This window comes from Archocentrus centrarchus, chromosome 17, assembly GCF_007364275.1.
Source record: "Archocentrus centrarchus isolate MPI-CPG fArcCen1 chromosome 17, fArcCen1, whole genome shotgun sequence".
In the NCBI taxonomy this organism is placed as follows: domain Eukaryota; kingdom Metazoa; phylum Chordata; class Actinopteri; order Cichliformes; family Cichlidae; genus Archocentrus; species Archocentrus centrarchus.
The window spans coordinates 29339944-29356918 of NC_044362.1; the positions used below are offsets into that span (position 1 = coordinate 29339944).

The 16975-nt window shown below is 40.7% G+C and overlaps 1 protein-coding gene across 2 annotated transcripts in view; it reads right to left on the minus strand.

The window, feature by feature from the left end:
• The window catches only part of LOC115795528 (integrin beta-1-like), a 29307-nt gene that overhangs the window by 3559 nt on the left and 8773 nt on the right, over positions 1 to 16975 (minus strand). For both annotated transcript variants that reach the window (XM_030751494.1, XM_030751493.1), the window contains exons 2-15: positions 13204 to 13267; positions 10819 to 10904; positions 8139 to 8355; positions 6591 to 6761; positions 6249 to 6487; positions 5995 to 6150; positions 5711 to 5806; positions 5177 to 5266; positions 4765 to 4905; positions 4449 to 4651; positions 3925 to 4163; positions 3617 to 3839; positions 2934 to 3169; positions 878 to 1044 (exon numbers count right to left, since the gene is read on the minus strand). In XM_030751494.1, the coding sequence (XP_030607354.1) occupies positions 878 to 1044; positions 2934 to 3169; positions 3617 to 3839; positions 3925 to 4163; positions 4449 to 4651; positions 4765 to 4905; positions 5177 to 5266; positions 5711 to 5806; positions 5995 to 6150; positions 6249 to 6487; positions 6591 to 6761; positions 8139 to 8355; positions 10819 to 10904; positions 13204 to 13267 (2328 nt within the window). The remainder of the gene's footprint in view (positions 1 to 877; positions 1045 to 2933; positions 3170 to 3616; positions 3840 to 3924; positions 4164 to 4448; positions 4652 to 4764; positions 4906 to 5176; positions 5267 to 5710; positions 5807 to 5994; positions 6151 to 6248; positions 6488 to 6590; positions 6762 to 8138; positions 8356 to 10818; positions 10905 to 13203; positions 13268 to 16975) is intronic.

Below are 16975 nucleotides of genomic sequence, written 5' to 3' on the forward strand. Positions count from 1 at the left end.
CCACTGTCTAAAACAAGCTGTTTTAGCTTTTTTTCAATTTTAAGCCAACCTTAAGCATCAGGAACTAATTAAATTTTGGTGGCGATCCGGATCACCATCTGGATTCAGGAATTTAGAAAGGGATTCTTTACCGTTGTGAGATATAAGAACAATAGTAAAAAAATGCCTGAATTTTGGTTCAAAACTTTTCAAGAGAGCTGAAAAGTTTTGAACCAAATTCATGAAACTTTGTGGAAATATTACTTTAGGGGCCAAAAATACATGATTTCATTTTCAAGGTCAAAGGCCAAGGTCACCAAAAATTTCAAAAATCCCCCCCAACCATTGCTGAAATTTTAAAAATTTATATCCCAGTTAATTTTTCATCTATCATGACGAAATTTCATACTCAGGTATAAACAATTACTCTTGATAATTCATTGTCTTTTTCTATTTTAAATCAAAATACAATAATGCAAAGTGAACTACAAACCCTACAGAAAATTCACATACACAAATACAATTCATATCTCGGCAAACATTTGTTTTTTGTTTTTTCCCCCTAGGATTCCGAGTACATAAACATAAAATATATCCAGACTATATATGCCATAATCTGTTCATGTGGATCTCATTTTTTAAATCATAATTTACAGTTTTTAAAAGCCAATAAAATACATTTCTACTCTTTGTGACCTAGTAATTTATGATGGAGTATGACAACACTGGGTGGTATCTATTGCAGCATAATATTGGCTTATAGATAATTAGTGGTGGAGGAGGTATATGCTCTGCTGAGTGCCCTTCTAGTTTAAGAAAATGTAATAGGGTAAAGCCTAAACTCGAGCTAACGCTTCCACGATTTAGTCCTCTGAGTGTTGTGGTTTTACCAACTCACCGTGTCCCATTTGGCGTTCATCTTTTCCTTCTCAAACTTTGCAAACTCTCGGCGGTCGTGGATGATCATGAGCAGTTTCCAGATGAGCAGCAGGGCGAGGCCAATGAGCACAATGCCGGCTACCACACCTAGCACAATGGGGATGATGTCAGGTCCCGACGGGCAGTCTAACAGAAAGGGAAAGCAAAGAGAACCCATGTTTACAAAAGGGGCAACAATGAGACAACCCCGAAAACAGGAAGGGTTTTACAGGTGGAGGTCACTGACATTTGCTCCTTCCTCATCTTTTCCAACTGTTTTTTCACTAGTTTTGCATTTGGCTAGGGTCAGTGTCACTACTGGCAGTGTGAGCCAATATCTGGACCCAACACAGGTTGCACAGTTAAGTCCAGCTTCTCCAGGATGGCACATCAATATATCCCATTGCCAGAAGGTTTGCTGTGTCTCCCAACATAGTTTCAAGAGCATGGAGGAGATTCCAGGAGACAGGCAGTTACTCTGGGAGAGCTGGACAGGACTGTAGAAGGTCCTCTGATCACTGCTCAGCACAGCAGAGCATGACTGGGATCTGCCATAGATACCAGAATTGACAGGTCCACCACTGGCACCCTGTGCTTTTCACAGATGAGAGCAGGTTTACCCTGAGCACATGTGACAGATGTGAAAGGATCTGGAGGAGCCGTGGACAATGTTATGCTGCCTGTAACATCATACAGCATGATAGGTTTGGTGGTGGGTCAGTGACGGTCTCGGGAGGCATATCCATGGAGGGACACACAAACCTCTACAGGCTAGGCAATGGCACCCTGACTGCCATCAGGTATCAGGATAAAATCCTTGGACCCACTGTCAGACCCTACGCTGGTGCAGTGGGTCCTGGGTTCCTCCTGGTGCACCTCAGACTGTCCAGAAGCTCAGTGATTCCCTGGTTCTGATCTGGGAGGAGATTCCCAGGACACCATGCGCCGTCTCATTAGAAGCACTCCCTGACACTCTCAGGCATTCATACGAGCACATGGAGGCCACACAAACTACTCCGAACCATTTTGAGTTGCTGCAGTGACATTTCAGGAAAATGGACGAGCTTGCCGCATCACTTTTTCCACTTTGATTTTTTTTGGGGGTGTCTTTGAATTCAACCCTCTGTAGGCTGATAATTTTCATTTCCATCAAATGATGTGGAATCTTTTTTGTTCCTAGCACATTACCTAGTCCATATCAGTATAGATACCCAACATCGTTCCCCCATTAAGATCTGATGTGATTCTGTAATTTTTTTGAGCTATGAATTAAGCACTTTGCAACTAATATGTGAACACTGCATTAGATTACAGTGTAGCAGATTGTTATGCCAGTTTATTCATGGACAGCCTACACACACACACACACACACACACACACACACACACACACACACACACACACACACACTTCATTTTCGAGATTAAAATGCTGCCAAATTGTGCTAGTATTATTAGATGGCATCAGTCCTCCTTTCCACTGGGCTAATTAACAACATCCAACAATAATATATTAAAAAGGGGGTATCCATATGCCGGGGCTGTGGTGGACAGAAGAGGAGCAGCCCCAAAAGCTAACATCATCAAATATAAATAATTAATTTAAATGGCACTTTCTAGTTTTTCCCATAAATATTTTATAATAAAAAGGGTATCCACTCTGCTCATTTCCACCTCCATATTTTGGTCTCTACTACAAGTAGTTTGGCATGATTAACAGTCCAAAATAATCTTTGTCTTTTAGTGGACCTTCTTTGAAAATCATCCACTGTCTGAAACAAGCCACATTAGCTCCCTTTAAGCTGACTTTTTCTGATTGGTTGCCCCTCCCAAATAGATCATTTCAACAGTAGCTGGGAGGGGCTTCTGCACTCACTTGATCGAATTGGCGATTATCCATGCACAATGACATCAAAGAGAGCCAACTGTGGAAAAAAAACTGTCTAAGCACCTGCCACTGTAACATTAAACAGAAAGCAAGTAAAAGGATAATCGAGCCCCTTAATTGATTCAAAATCAACCAAGTGTGACCCTACCCAGTTTCTCTACCACATAGACCTCCTTGGTGGAATTCTTGGTGATGGCGTAGGTGTAATAGAACCAGCAGTCGTTGGCATCCTTCTCCTTGCAGTGGGTCAGGGGGAAACTCTGGTCTGTGGGCTGGGGCAGATCTTCACGGCGCGGCACCTTTATCAGGTTGAAGTAGCTGCATTCCGCTTGGCATTTCTCCTTCTTCTCGCCTTCCCCAAATGCTCGGCACTGCACACAGTCTCTGTGAAAACAGACATATTTACCAGAAATTTCAGGTTGGCTTGTTTGTCTGCTCATCGCTGAACGATCTGAAACATCTGTTCAAAAGCATGTTAAAAAAGAAAAAAAAAAATTCAATGGCTACAGAGAGCTGAGAAGTATATGCTCCCTTGATAATGCATTACATGGTGAAGCAACCCGCCAATCCCTCACTGAGTCATAGCTAACATAGCACACTCAGTCCTGTAACTTTTCTGACACACTTTGTAAATATATGAAACTAGTTTTATAATACTGCACAGTCACCTGTCTGTAAACCCTGCTGATCTCTGACCTTTAGCTATAATTTCATCACATATCAAATGACTCAGTTTGTGTCACACTACTTCTAAACTTGTTAAAAGGGACTTCATATTTTCAGATTTCTGAATGTTTTATCACTAGCCGAGGATGAAAGCGTCAGACTTACTTTTGCTCAGTGCAGACACCGGGACAGGTCGGACAGACCTCGCACGTTGGCCCCTGGAATTTGGATTCGGAGCATTTGCAGATTCCACACTCGCAAATACCGCGGCCGTTACAGAGCTGCCCGTTCTTGGCAAGGCAGGTGGAGGTATCTAGAGAACAATCACAGGCACTGCCTGTGTAGTTGGCCTCACAGATGCACTTCCTGCATTCACAGCGTCCATGTCCTGATGGGAGCACAGGCAGCAAAAAGGTTCAGTGCAGAGTTGTATCAATCATACTTCCAAATCATTTTACTTCTGCGACCCTCACCTCCGCAGAGCTTGTTGTTGGAACGGTCGCAGTTGAAGTTGTCGCACTCGCAGTACTTGCCGCTGTAAATTTCTGCAGGATTCTCCCGCTTCTTGCATTCGCAGGTGCCACAGATGCAGTCGCCGTTGTTGCTACAGATATCCGTTCCGTTGTCTTTTCGGCAGTTGGCATCCAGGTCCTCTGTCCGGACTTCATCTTTGCTGCACTCACATTCACGCCCGATGCGTCCCTCGTTACACCTGAACATAAAAGTTTAATTACTGAAGTTATAGTGTCACATTACAAGCAGTTAACAATAAAACAAGAAAGTCTACTAAATGATTAGAGAAAACGAACACTGGTCTGAACCAGTCGGTGAAAGAACAAGGTGAAAATCAGACATTCTGTCCCTCAATGTGTTGGTGACACCCCAACACTGGATCAAATTGCTTAAATATGTAGCGCATTTTTTGGCAATTACAGACTTGCACATCCTTAATGGTACGTGGTTCAGCAGCTCTACATTTCCCTGCATCAGTACTTACTTGCAGGCTCCACACTCGAAGATCCCGTTCCCCCCGTTGCACTTCTGGCTGTCGGGCACTCCTTTTTTGGCGCACTCACAGTCGCAGATGAAATTGAGAATTATTTTCACCTCCTCGTTGAAGCCCTGGGCTTTAAGTGTAATGACCTCAGGCTTGCCATCCAAAGGACACTTATTTGATTCAACAGAAATCTTGAAAGACACCTGAAAACCACAGGGAGGATTACAGGGTAATCACACCAAATGAGAAGGATGCCATCAAGCTAACATCTTTCCCAGATGTTACTCAGTTATAACCAAAAATGGATCCTTGTTACCTCGTCTCCGATGGAGATGTTGGAGCACTTCCTGCCGTTCTCTCCTACTCCTTGCACACCGTTTTTACAGAAGGACTTGTAAGAGAGAGAAACTCCCTCGGGCAGCCTGCTGTTTTCCAGAATCACCTCAGATGACAAAGACTGTGCAAAAGAGAAAAGCCAGAGATTTGCTATACTTAGTCCCTTTGCAGAGGCAGTTGACCCTCTTCCTGGGTGGCAGCTCAAGATCTTAATATGTATTTTAGGGAGCGGCAGAGCTAAAGCACAGCTGTGACTTGTGTTTGTTTGTTAAGACAGAAAGCATTCATGTAAAATGAATACACACAGGTATGACTCAGGTAAAAAAGTAAGCAAATGATCCCCTTTTACCGGGGAGAGTCAGACATTGTGGCCATGGTGCAGTTCAACTTACATTGTAGGCATCAATAATGAGTTTGATGACATTGCTTGAGTTGGAGGAAAGCGTGCCAACAGCTGATTTAGGGATAAGATTTTTTAACTCCTGTAAGAGACAAAAGAGGCAAAAGAAAGAATCAATTTATATGAATCATATCCTATGTATTACATAGAAAATAAAATGATCTAAAGGTTGGAGGATATTCCTGACTAAATTGTGAAATAGTTTATTTTGGTGCCGACCAAAGAGGTTTTAACCAGAGCCGAAGGAAAACCACCAACATTTTAATGCATTTTCTGACCCTGTTTTGTAAATTTCGGTATTATTTACTCAAATATAATGTAGACTTTTGTTGATTAAATCAAACAAGGTAATAGGTTAGATGCCTTAACTGTACATGAACCACCAAAGGCCCATTCTGAGCCAAAAAAAAAAGAAAAAAAAAGACTTTTTTAAACTTGCCAAAATCTAGTATGGGATCTGCCTGAACAAAAAAGTTCACATTTTTATGAAGGACGCGCTCCTGCAAACAGAATGTCCAAAGTTTACCTTATAAACAGGCTGAAATTCCTCAGTTACAGCAAAGATGGTCTGGATGTTGTGCTCGCTCAACTTCTGGACCAGGTGAGCAATAGAGGGATAGTCCTATTAAACACAGGTATAAAGAAATATAACAAAATATATTAAGAAAGAATGTAGGTCCTGTGAAGAGACAGTCAATAAACAGATGATAAAACTGAGAGCAATATTAAGAAAGGGGAACAGATAACAGCTCTCATTCTCAGTCAGCTTTCCCTGGATTTATCCTAAGTGTTAAATATATGAGCACATACGTAGTAGTGGCTCATAGTGTATATGTTGTTCTCCAGGTGACATTTCCCATCGTTGGGAAGGACAATGCCGCCCAGTTTGCCATCTCCAGCGAAGTGGAAACCAGCATCGGTGGAAAACACCAGCAGACGGGTCACATTCCTCCATCCGATTTGCTCCTGGGATCGAGACAAAGAAGATATCCTCATTCATATTTTTATTAATTTAGAAGGCACAAAAGAACAGAAAAATAAGGCTTCATTAATTAAAATCTCACCTCACAGACTGCCACCTGCATGATTGCATCAAACCCTCCCTCTGGAGAGTCCAGGTTTCCTGATATCTGCTGCTGACTGACCAGCCGGTTAAACTCATCTCCCTTTTTGGTGAGCTTCAGGACATTTTTGTAGCTGAAGGGGCTCGTACAGTTCTGGTTCCCTGAACAGGGGTTGATTAGTCTGGCTGGTGTGGTGCTGATATAAGGCATGACTGTTTTCTCCACAAAAGAGCCAAAACCTTAAAGGGAAACAAGAAACAAGGATTTCAAACACATTTGGAACACGGCAGCTTTTCTGTTGTTTAGAAGGACGTTTACTGGGTTTCATGTTTTTAATCATACCTATCCTGAAGTCTGAGGTGATCTCCTGCATTTCCTTCATGAGGTCGGTGCCAAGGTTCTTCACGTTTTCCAAATCGTCTTTCATGGAGTAGGAGAGGTCCATAAGGTAATACAAATCAATGGGGTAGTCCTCAGCACGCTTGAATTTCAGGTCAAAAGTCTGCGGCTCGCCTTGAAGATGAAAACAGGCCATTGTTAGCTGAAGAGAATACGACAGGAACAATGACAAGTTTCCTGTTTTTGCCAGAAATTAGGAGTTACATTTAAATACAAAGGGGTTAGAAGTTGAACATAATGGTGAGGGAGGGGGGGAAATAAAGAACTTTTACTCTTTGATATTTTTAAATAAAAAGGAACTTTTCCAGCCCATCTGCCTTCAAATGACTGACACAAATATAATGGCTGCTAAATTTGCTCCAGATCTGGTTCAAGGCCAATTGCTTTGACACTCCAGTACATTATGCCACCTCTACGAACTATCAACATAACTACTCTAAATAAAACCTTTTGTTACCATTTGACAGCAGTTTCAGTGTACTGATATGGCATTAAAAGTTCAGACTATATGGAAAGCATTTTCTAGCGTTGGCCAAATTTGTCAAAATTAACATTACTGATATTTAAACAAGCATATTTAAACTCTGAATTATCCTAAGAATAATCCTAAAAATGTTCATTCAGGAGGGGCAGCACGGTGGCGTAGTGTTAGCACTGCTGCCTCACAGTTAGAATACCATCTGGAGGCCTGGGTTCGATTCCACCTTGGCCCAGGCCTCTCCCTCTCTCTGTGTGGAGTTTGCATGTTCTCCCCGTGCTTGCGTGGGTTTCCTCCGGGTACTCCGGTTTCCTCCCACAGTCCAAAGACATGCACTTACTGGGGTTAGGTTAATTGGCTAATCTAAATTGCCCATAGGTGTGAATGAGAGCATGAATGTGAGTGTGAAAGGTCGTCTGTTCCTCTGTGTTGGCCCTGCAACAGGCTGGCGACCTGTTCAGGGTGTACCCTGCCTCTCGCCCTATGACAGCTGGGATAGGCTCCAGCCCCCCCGCGACCCTTAACAGGATGTGCGGAAGCGAATGGATGGATGTTCATTCAGGATATTTATATTTATAGTCCTTTGGCTGGAAAAAGACTTCTGGGTGTATAGAGGTCTAAGGGATAACGGGCCTCAGCTACCTTGCTTGGTGCCCTCAGCAAACTTTGGGTTCAGTTGCCAGTTTCTGGTCATACTGAATAAAATGTAAAAATAACTTAGTAAATTACGGTCACTAGCTGAGTCACCAGAGTATAATGGTCTACACAGGAAGGGCGTGGCATAAGAATCTGCCAAATCTAACATGCGGAACAGCCAAAAGTAGCTTACGGTCACTATTCTGCTCAAAAACAAGGATTATCCAGCATGTGTTCAATGGATAAAAGCTTGTCAATTGTAAATCTCAGCCCATGAGTGTGCAGCGTCCTTGGTTTCACTAAGATGATGATGGCGAAAACACTGAAGTCGACGTGCCGTAACGTAAATGTTAAAGCGACTTAAATTGACTTCTTACCAGATCTGAGCGTCAGGCTGAGTTTCTGAGGCTGTATCTGTATGATGTCCTCAGGCTTGAGTTTTACATTCACATCCTTGTTGCGAATGGTGACGCCCTCGTTCTTGGTAATGGCAATGCTGCCGCGTGGGTTCTCAATTTCTTTGCATTTTTTCTTTTTCAGGGACTCGACGTCATCACAGCGAGCTGACTTGGACTCACCCACATTGAGGAAGTTCTGTAAAAAAAAAAAAAAAAAAAAAGAGAGGATTATTCCAAATGCAATTTCCACAACATGTGTAGATAATTTTCTACACATTCTTCTGGCCTGAGTTTTCTTTTTGGATCCCATTAGGAAAACCATGCTGCTGCAATAATCTAATCTGTGAAATAATGAATAACAACATGTCCCATGTATGTGGCAGATCTCACATGAGAATTTCACATCTGTTTTAAATTAACCACACAGACTACAACTAGATGCTTTGCTTTGCCAGGTGACAGTACAGTGAGTCTCTTTGGATTTTGGACTGTCGGTCAAACAAAACAAGTCACAAGATACTTGCTTCATTCATGTATCTTATTACTCTACTTTAAGTACCAAATTTGAACTCTGAAGCTAAACTGTGGTTCTTTCAACTTCAAAAATTGATCTACAAAATTAAGCTTATTGACTTCAAATTTTCAGTCTTGCATCAAACATCAAAGAGCTTTTTTTTCCCTGGATCCTTAATTTCAGTGTTTTTATTGACACTGATTTAAATCTGTCACTTTAGCAGCGCAGTGGTGCAGTAATTAGGACAGGAACATCCTGGGTTCAACTCCACCACCTGGCCGTGGCCTTTGTGTGGTGTTTGCATGTTCTCCCCAGCATGGGTTCTCTTCAAGTACTCAGGCTCCCTCCCATAGTGCCATAGCCCGTCTTTCTGTGTTAGCCCTATGACAGACTGACACCCTGTCCAGGATGTAGCCATCTCACCCTATTGCAGCTGGGATAGGCTCCAGCCCCCCAACAATTCTGAACTAGATAAGCGGAAGAAAATGCATCCATGAGTTTTACCAGTTTAAAAGGTTATAAACTCACTGAATGAAGGAAATAAACAACATTTATGTGTTATTTTAGCTGATAAACTAATCTTTGGAGCACGAATGCTGCAAATGCAAATCTCAGGATCAGTGACTGAAATCAGTCTAATTTACTGCTTAGAACTGTTGTCTTCAGGCAAGTCTTCATAAGCAGTAAAGAAAATGAGAAACAGATGAATGCCAGGCCTGACAGAGAATATAGACTGGATGCACATGAGATCCCATAAGGTACAGTAGAGGAGAAGCCGAGACAATGAACCCAGTCAAAATAAAAATAGTGCTTTGACCCAGTTCTTTCCAAAACCACATGACAGAGCAAACACTTCTTTTTCTCCTCGCCTGCATCTAACCGCACATAACCTGATAAGATCTATTAAAGAGACAGAAACATGAAGTTGGCAGGACAAGCACATACAATGTACAGAAGAGCAAACAACACACAGAGAGAGGATTCAGTCAGTCTCAGTCACATGGAAATTAATGTTTAATGCTCTGAAGGAAAGGGTTTTAGATGCTGTAGTGAAATCAGATGGCAAAGGTACCAAGGAGCTACTTTGTGAGGGAGCATTTCTCGCATCTTGGATCTGTTTTAGTGCTGCAGACGACTGCACTAAACTAAGAACTGCAGCCGAGCTGTGGTTCCTTAAGCTCCAGGATGGGTATCAGCAGGCTGATAGAGAGCGACAGACAAGATTTAACAGGAATGCAGTTGTTTTGCCACATGACAAGAGCAAAAATATTTAACCCTGAGATGTTTTTAACAGCTCACTACAAGACCCACCATCACCCTCTCCAAAAAACTCATCACTTTTTTTTTCTTCCCTGTTTCGTTGTTTTTATTCTGCACAAAACAACAAAACTTGACAGTTTAAGAGTTATTCCTCTGGTGTGTTTGAGATGAGGCGCAGGTTAAAACCTGTCCTGTGTTTCCTGGGTGGTTCAGCTGTCCATCAGTACACATTACCAGTTTATTTAATAACTTTATTTTGAAGAAAAAAAACAAAAAACAAAACATGCATGACATGGATTTCATTTACATTTGTTTGTTACTGATAAATCTCAGCTGTGAGTTGTTTTTGATTGCATGTTCACGGTCCTTGAAGTCAGTCTTTTCTCATACTGTGGTCTGTTCACTCAGTGCATTTCAACCACAGCAAGAAAATCTGCCCTGCGCACTGAAAACATCTAATTAAAGCAGCTTCATTCTGCCCAAGTTTCCAGTGAAGACGAGAAGCAGCAGCAACAGCACTGCTGTTAACAATTAATGGAGCAACTGTGGTTTACTTGCCTTTGGGTCTCAAATCTTGTAACTCTGGAGTACTTAAACTTCTTGTAAGGTGAGTGCAGATTACTTGCACGCATTCATGTAAACAATAAAGGTGAAAATTAATTTCATTAAATGAATTTTATGGTATTTTGTCCACTAAATCCTTACATTGTGTTTTCAATTGAACAAGGACTCCTGTCTTTTAATCTTATTATACAGACATTATAGTTTTCATCGTTTCATGCAGCTCACAAAAACTCAAAGTTGCCCCACAGATAAAGATCTTTCTGATAAGTTTCACTTGTGTGATTAAAATAGCTTTGAGGCAGCTTTGCTGGTCCAACTCACCTCATCTGTGCACCATCCGCACATTTGGGAGACCTGGATGCATTCCCCACATGACTGCGCGTTTGCCTGGATGCATATGCTTCTCTCTGAAAGAGACGACACAAGTTCGTTTTAGCCAAGATGACACAGTTTTTTCCATTAGCTCACTAACTCGAAGCAGCTTTTGGCTGCAGAGCACGGCTCCATCCCAGTACACAAAACCAAGTCATGCTGGGAAAAGTGATGATATAGCCCTATAAAACCAAAAAAGCCCTCCAATTGTTGGCCCAAACAACTAACAGTCATAAAACCATGAATGAAGATTTCAAGAGGGGAAAAGGACGAGAACAAGCCGGTGTGAGAACCTATCGCTATCTTTCATAATGTGTCACAAGAGGAAAAGAAAGAAAAGGGAAGTATCAGGTGGTTTATGGGTGGTCTGCACCTTTATGTGTTCTGTAATGACCTCTGTAGGACTTCTTACAGGCCAGTTTTCATGGAAGAAAGTAGTACATACTCTTAAGCAGGTACTTCTGGGGGTAATTTAAAAACTGGGTGGGGCTAGATGCTGATTTGTTAAACTTTGAGAGGATCATCATTTTTAAAAACTTAGCAACCTGGCAGAAGTTGGGTGAAGAACAGCAGAGCAAAAGGAGTTAAAAAATAAAGGTCAGATATAGATCAACAAGACAGTGATCAAGCGGAAAAGGATACTGTAGCAGAAACAGAAAGTGGACGAGTGGAAGTGGTCAAACAAGCTAACAGTGATTGAAGAGAGGAAACTGTGGTGCTACCAAAAATATAACAGAGAAACAGAGGAATAAAGTTTTGTAGCAGTTGCACTTAAAAAAGAAAAAAAAACATAAATAACAGAGACACTGCACAAAGTTTTTCAATAACTGTATGCAAACTGTGCGCATGAGGAGGGTAGGAAGTCAGTCAAAGGAAACAGCACAGAGGACACAGTGGATTTTTATAATTAAGACCTTGTGCAGACTAAACACTTTCCTCCTGAAATTCCCCTCCTGTGTGCTGAAGCTACGCACACAGCATATTCCTGAGGTGGAAAGCTTAGACACACTCATAGTGGAGTATTTCTTTATTTTTCATTATTTTCTACAGGGAACTATATACCAACATACTGAAGTAGGAAATTGTGGTCCTGGGTTACTCTGCTAAGTAACTGGAATAAATCATCAACAGCACAGTGAGAGGAAAACTAAAAAAAATAAATGCACCTTTCAAGACATGCAGAGTGATCAGGATGGTTTAGAGGGTTCATCACTGATGTCCTCATGATGTTTACTTGTTTAGAAAAAAAAATAAATGTTTTCAAAACTATTTTACATTTATTCAGCGTAATGCCTTCATGTTCACTGTTTTACAACAGGTTTATTTTGTGTTTTTGTAAATCTTAGTGGTTTTTATTATTAGATTTTTTTAAAATTAAACTTGGCTCACATATCTGTGTAGATTTCAGTCATCCAGATCACGGTAGTCTTAAGAGCTTGGCTCATAGTGAGAAACATCCACGCCCTCAGGGTTCCCCAAACCTTTGACTGATGCTGTAGTCACAGTATAAAGACGGATGTAGCTTTGCAGTCCAAAGTGTGAAACCAATAAGTGCCTTCTTTTTAATGGCCAGCAGGGGGCAACTTCTGTTGTATCAAAAAGGCACCTAATCCTATAGGAATCTATGGGAAAGCCACCCTACTCCCTGACCCCTGAAAACACTTTCCTTTATGGTCAAATTGACAAAAACATTAAGTCCATTTTTTATATTGTGGGTCATTCTAAACATCAGAAACAAAGATTATTCAGAGTACTCTCATTGGCTGAGGACTTGTAGTTGACAAGTAGTTTGCATGCAGGGTCAGGTTTGCCTCTTGCTCATCACCCTTAGTTTCAAAACACCAAAACACAGCGAAGTTCAGAAACGGATGGGCGACGTCTCTGTGGCTACGTCCATCTTTTATACCATCTATGAAGTCTCCAAAACAGAGCTTCATGATCACCCTTCGTAATTATGAAATGTATGTCACACAGACCGAAGGAAACCCACACATACTCGTGGAAAATAGAACGGCCTTCATTCTGTCTGCTGTGGCTGCTTTGTATACATGATTGTGTTTTTGGAAAGATTGCACGAAGCGTACATGTGACCTGGTCCTTAGGTTTTACTGTGTGGAAAAACAGCTGTTGCTACATGAGTGGACCTTAAACCGCTTACCTCCCTGAAACAGGTTCCTGACAAAAGCACATTTTTAGGATGGGCAAAAAAAAAAAAAAAAAAAGTAGTGAATAAGTGCTGTCATGGCTGTTTTCCAGAGAGCTGAAAATATGCTATGCAGTAGGTTAAACAATAATAGTTAAAATAAAAAAAAAGAGCAAATGTGAACTTCTTACCTTCTGCCCAGCTGCCACCGAGGACTGCTGATAATGCTGCTATTAAAAGTAACCTCAGGTCCATCTGCAAAACAAGCAACCAAAAACAGGTCACTGCTAGACGATATTAAAAGATCTACACTGAACACATTTTTCCAATACTATGCGCAACAACTGCACATGCTGAAATAGCTTTACAATCAAACTAAATTATAAGAAAGCAAAAATAAAGGAGAAGGTGCAAGCATGTATTTTTTTGTTGTTGCAGAGGTTGAATGTGGCATTCAAAAACATTCAAACCCAAGTGGCACCTGAAACTTGTGTGGCCTCAAATCCAGGAAGCGAGGTTTCTTTAATACCGGGTTTCAGATTTTAATTTTAGCATCACTGCACATCATCTTCCAGTTAAAATGGCACCACAGCACAGCAGCCCTTATTTATACATTTTCAGTGAGTTAAACCTGAATTTGCTCATTTCAGTTCAGTTGGCATTGCTTAAAATGTCCTTTTAATTCAGTTTAATTCATTTCTGAACAGATATTACAACATAAACTCACTGACATCCCAGTCTCACCAAAGCCTCCTCATACTTTAATCAAATTAACACAGACTTTTTGTTTTATCTTTTTCATCACTTCAATGTTTTGAGTCTTATTTTAGTTCTGAGTTTGGTTTTCTTTTTTCAGCCTTGACCATGACAGTTTTTATAAATGTCTGTCCCATCATATGCTGTGAAGCCTCTGTTCTCACCACGAGATGAGAGCAGTAGTGGGGAGGAGCTATTCCTGTTCTGAAAATCCCAAATAAGGAGGAGTGATTCACCCACACTTAGCTGGCTTCAGCTGCCAGCTCACGAGCACTTCCATGGAGCAGCATACTTGCTTTCTGACTGTAGTTTGGATGCTTTTGGGCCGAGTCAGGCTCACCAACAAGACTCAACAGAGAGGAAAGACAGACGGTAGAGCCTGAGGGAACAGCTCAGTCTTGGTCTAAGTGTCTCATAATGAGTTAAACAGAAAACATGTAACGACTGTAAAAGACACTACGACATTTCAAGCTACCATTGCAGAGAAGGAAAACTAGAAAGGAATAACTTGTGGTTTATTAAGTAGATGCCTTTCTACCACACTGTGGATGAAGCACCTACCAAAAACAGGAAATACAGAACTGAGAAGGTCAACTTTAAAAAAAAAAAAAAAAAAGAAGTAAGTTTAGTACCTTATACTCATATTGTGAATCCAGGCGTCAGATTAACTTACAAAAACGGTTACTGTGACATTTGTAACTCTTTCAAAGTTAAAATAGATATATCAGCTATATGGACTAGCCAATGCTAAACGAACACTATTTCACTGTTTGGCAGTATAAAAAGTTGAAACATTTCAGCTAGAGGTCAGAGTGACATTTAGAAAACAAAGTAAAAGCTTCAGCCATATTGAAACTACAATGTTCAGAGGATGATGTGTTGCTTCAACTTATAGGACAAAATAACTTCCTCTCCTTTTAAAAACGATGATTCTGTGTATTCTTTGCTAAAAGCAGTAATAAAACAGAAGAACTGAAGCACCTTTCCTTAGTATTTAGAGAATTTAACCAGCTTTTATTATGGCTATCACCCAAACAGTTCCAGCTCACTTCACCTGGAACTTTAGGCACTTGGGAACTTTCCTAAAGCTGCAGTCACACCAGGGAAAACGATGGTTGGAGACCACGAAACAATCAAAATTATTGCAACCGTGTGCAATCAACTTGTGATCTCATATCAACAGTTTTTCCTGGTCACACTGATGCTGCCATCCTATTTTTAATCTAGTGTGACTGAGGCCTAAGTAAAAACTGACTATTCAACCACACCCCTGGACTAAAGACATCCACACGCCTGCAGGAAGCACTTCGACTGAATCACGCCACAAAGTGCATGAAGATAGAAGGGCCTGGTCATTGCTGCACAGTCACTGCTAACTATTTTATTGCTTCTTGTCTGTTTATTGGTTTTATCACCGTAGGCTAAGCCTACCCCGCCACACCAGAAAACAAAGAGTTAAGGGTGGCCACATGGGTGTGCTTTCCCATATTTGGTAAAGCTGTTCCATGCCTCTTCCTGAATCTGTGCCATTCCAAATATCCAGTGACACACTTCTTGACTGACTGCCCACTCCTCAAATCCGGAAACCAATACTGGGTTTTACTCACAGTAAGATAACACTAAGGAAGTAATCTGGGTTAAAAAAAAAAAAAAAGTCCACGGTTGTGTCTCAAAATAGTCTGTGCATTGGTTTGTTTGGATAGAGTGAGGATAATAAAGAGTCAAGGGACAAAAAGTGCATTCATATCACCCAAATAAAGGACAATTTAACAGTTAACTAGGAGAGGTTTAGATGTGAAAAATGGATGCATGCATGTTTGCTGCTGTATTCTAAGTCAGAGGGCACAGGCAACCACAAAATAACCACTTCCTCTTATATTAGGCCTACTGACTGACCTAAAGCAAGTTTCTCATAAGTGCTGCAGTGTGTAGGAAACACTGACACTCAAATTTGAAAGCGTGCACTGCAGCATGATTTTTTAATGGAGGAACAACAGATTTTAGCTCCTTTTTTTTTCAGTTGATTATTAGGCGCAATCCCTCTTCAGAGTTACTAGATAGATAGATTCAACTTTACTGTCAGTGCTCAGTACAAGTACAGGGTGGCAAAAACTAAAACCTGAAACAAACAAGACTGTGTGGCAAGACATGCAAACTGTTTCAACATCCCAAACGCATCCAGCAGGATGTTTAATAAAATTAAAACCAACGCCATCTGTGAAGACTTCGGGCTCCACCCCGACATTTCTGAAGGCCAGCTCTGTGGGCTGCAAATTGCAGAGAGATGACAGATTTGAAGGCACTTGGTGCCACCATTTGTCAAAGGCAGCGGTATTTGTGGTGCTAATCTTGGGGCATGACACTGCTTCCACATCTCTCCTGAATGAAATATTAATATTATTGGGAACTCCCTTGATCCACTTTTGTTTTATTTCCTTAAATTTACAATTACTTCTTTGTTTTCTGCACAAATGTAATTTATTATGGCTTCAAACTGCTATCACACGTGCTTTAGATCAATAAATAGCCTACTGTAATATATAATTAGGATAAATAAATGGAGAACAAAGGTACTTGTTTATGGACAATTTTGCAACTTCAATCATTTATAATTTTATGATTGTTCAGGTCAACATTATGCAGACAGTCTGTGGGTGCAGACAAGTGTGGAGAAAGCGACTAGATGGAAATGGACTCACATAGCAAAGAGGACCTGAGCAGCAGCCACAGAGCAAGCAGCAGAGAGCCGAAGCCAACACCCAACTGTTGCTCACCACTAACAGCAGACCAGATGAGAAACTGAGCAAACCTGAGACAAAGACAGCAATTAATAATCCCACAGGTTCACCTGTAAAAAAGCTTGAGAGTTTTTCTCCCGCTAGATTAATCTTAGAGACTCAAAGATGTCCTCTGAAGGTGTGCAGTAGCTTTCTGCAATATATATATAAAAACAATTATATATATATATATATATATATATATATATATATATATATATATATATATCTATATATATATATATATATATCTATATATATATATATATATATATATATATATATATATATATATATATATATATATATATATATATATGCAAAGCTCCTTGTACCTCGACAATTTCTGTGACCACATGGATTCGTCCATGAAGGCACAACACTATAAAGCACAAAGCTTTAAAACACTAACACAAGCCCACGACAATTC